Source organism: Nicotiana sylvestris, chromosome 7 (assembly GCF_000393655.2).
Source record: "Nicotiana sylvestris chromosome 7, ASM39365v2, whole genome shotgun sequence".
Taxonomy (NCBI): Eukaryota; Viridiplantae; Streptophyta; class Magnoliopsida; order Solanales; family Solanaceae; genus Nicotiana; species Nicotiana sylvestris.
The window spans coordinates 84954400-84957145 of record NC_091063.1 but is presented as its reverse complement, the minus strand read 5'-3'; the positions used below and the strand labels follow the sequence as shown (position 1 = coordinate 84957145).

The following is a 2746-nucleotide window of genomic DNA, read 5'->3' as shown; positions in this document are numbered from 1 at the left end:
ATTGCTCATAATTAAGGGATAGAAGCCTATATACAAACACATACTATTGTGTATCTATTGATTTGATATAAAGACTAAGTGCGAGTAAATTTTTATAGTTATTGTTTAAACGTGATAAGCAATCTGGAAAATAAAATAAATAGGAGTAATATTTTACAACTTATAACGGTTCAATATATACCTGAATAGATTCAATAGTCATCTTCTTGAATTGAGACAAAATCTCCAAAAAAATTGAGTAAAACCACTTCGGAATAATTGCATAACAGCGAAAGAAAAATTTAAAGTTATGACATAGAGTAAGATGACAACGGAATTATATGAAAAGCTTATCATAAATTCATAATTAATGGTTAACACGCAAACAAAGACTTATATTACAGAATCAATTCCATCTCTGAATTAACTTAACACTTAACAGAGATAATCAAAGACACACTAACAAAGAAAAAAATGGGTCTAAAAACTTAGTACAAAAGAAAAAAAATAAAATAAAAAAATAAGCAAAAGCACCATAAAGTCTGTTAGACAGTATAGAAACTTACACTAATACCGTTACAAATCCACTTATTTCACAATTAAAAGCCCCTAGAGTTAAACAAAGAAAAATAAAATTAAAACCTAAGGAGAAACAGACATTTCTTTTTCAAAGACCTATGAAAATAAAAATAAAACTTACATCAATAATTCGAAGGCAAACCATATACTAAAAACGGCGGTAAGCGATGCTCCAGCGTTGTACCTAACAGCACCGTTATCATCTGCGGTTGAATCGGCAGAATCATCACTAGGACCATCCGCCGGAGAATCTGCCGGTGAATCAGCGGAAGACTCAGGTGCCGGCGGCGACTTGTGTTTATCCTTAGAGTGCTTAGGAGATTCAGCGTCGGCCTCCGGTGCCGGAGCCGGCGCCGGAGTAGGAGCAGCCTTGAACAATTCCTTTGGCAACAACACCTTATCAAGCGAAAATATCGCCAGCGGCTGTTCATCAACCAAAGTCCCCGTGATCTTCGCAGTCACAACCTTCGTCTTCAGTGTAACATCTTCGCCGTTATTTTGAACGGTAAAATCGTACTTCTTAGCGCCGTCTGTAGCTAACGTGTTCATAACGCCGTTATTAGATTTCAAACTCGATATCGATTGATAAATAGGAACTCCGTGATACTCGAGCAGTGACTGCTTCCCTTCCGCGGTTAAATTCTTAAACTTAGGTAAAAAATTCTTCATTGCGTCATCTCCAGGGCAAAATATCGTTAATCCGCCATCAACATTGTCCTCAAAAGTCTTTTCAGCAGGAGAAGCTAAAAGCGTCTCGGCAAAAACTTTGCAGCCGTGAGCAGACATTAGTGAAGTGAGATTCATTTGACTTGGTCCTGGAGTCGGAGCTTCAGCTTCGGCTGAGGGCAAAATCGTACTTATTTGGATAACGGAGATGTTATAAGGAATCTCCTCTACGGATTTAACAAATTTGGCGGGAGGAGGGCCGTCGTAATCGGCGGGGCTAAAAACGACTTTTCCTCCTTTTACATTAGTGATATTAACGAAGCCGGATGAACCGGAAGCCGAGCCAGTGGCTTGGAACATAGTGGCAGCAAGTGCAGTGCCGTTAGTGATCTGGTGAAGCTTTTTGGCGCCGAAGTAATCGAGAAGCACGTGAAATGAGAGCACGTTTTTCATGGCGTAAATGGAAAGGTGCTTGGAGAGTAGATCTGACATGCCGGCATTATCGACGGCGAAGACGGTGATGGTTTGACGGCGGTTAATTTCGTTGGCGAGGTGTGTTGTTGTTAGGTAATGGTTGAAGGTGGAGAATTGTGGGTGTTTGGCAAGAATGCGGGTAATGTCGTGTGCTTCAGTGGCACAAAGGAGAAGGGCTAGAGAGAAACCCACTGCGGCCGCAGCGGCCGACGATAAAAGCTGCATGTTATTGTTGTAAGAGAGAGAAGAATTCCGGCGACTTTGTGTAGGAGTGGACTGTGAGAAAAAGAGAGAGGGTGACTTATTCAGTGAAGTGGAAATAAATGGAGTTTATTGGGGTTAGTGAGATCTCAAGTGACTGCAAATATATTGACCAAGTACGAACCTTAAAATTACAGAAAGGGTACCACTTGATGAGTATAATATTCCCTCTGTTACCTATTTCCCGTGTCAAAAAAATGATCTCTTTCCTTATTTGGAAACAATTTACCTTTATGCAATAATTTATAGCCACACAAAATATATGTGTTTCATTTTACATCACAAATTTAAAAGTCTTCTCTTTTTTCTTAAATTTCGTGCCCAATCAAATGAGTTCACATAAATTAAAACGGAGGGAGTATGTGTTTTTACACTTAATCACATATATTAATATTAACATTATTACTTTCGTGTATATATGTCGAATAATATAATTACTGAGGATTTTAATAGCGCTTAACTTGTTTGCAATTAATAGCCTGTTTGGCCAAGCTTTTTCAAATTAATTTTTTTTTTCCCAAAGTTGAAATATTTGACCAAGTTTTTAGAGGGAAAAAAAATATTTTTGAGTAGAAGCAGGAGCAGTTTTGGAGAAACAGAAAAAAGTAGCTTATTTCCAAAAGCACTTTTGAGAAAAATACACTTAGAGCAATTTTTAAAAGTTTGGCGAAACATTAATTTCTGCTCAGAAATGCTTTTCAAGTAAATTAGCCAAACATAAACTGTTTATCACCAAAAGTACTTTTAAAAAAAAAATACTTTCGAAAAAATGCATTTCTCAAAATAA

General features: G+C 37.5%; 1 protein-coding gene across 1 annotated transcript; it reads right to left on the bottom strand.

The window, feature by feature from the left end:
- Positions 1-316: 316 nt before the first annotated feature.
- LOC104247851 (fasciclin-like arabinogalactan protein 1) lies at positions 317-2062 on the bottom strand. Its single transcript, XM_009803976.2, has one exon. It carries the CDS (start codon positions 1921-1923, stop codon positions 676-678), a length of 1248 nt encoding a protein of 415 aa, XP_009802278.1. The 5' UTR covers positions 1924-2062; the 3' UTR covers positions 317-675.
- Positions 2063-2746: the final 684 nt, after the last annotated feature.

What these genes read in the sequence shown, in the direction of transcription:
- LOC104247851 (XM_009803976.2), bottom strand. Translation starts at nt 1,923, where the DNA reads ATGCAGCTTTTATCGTCGGCCGCTGCGGCCGCAGTGGGTTTCTCTCTA.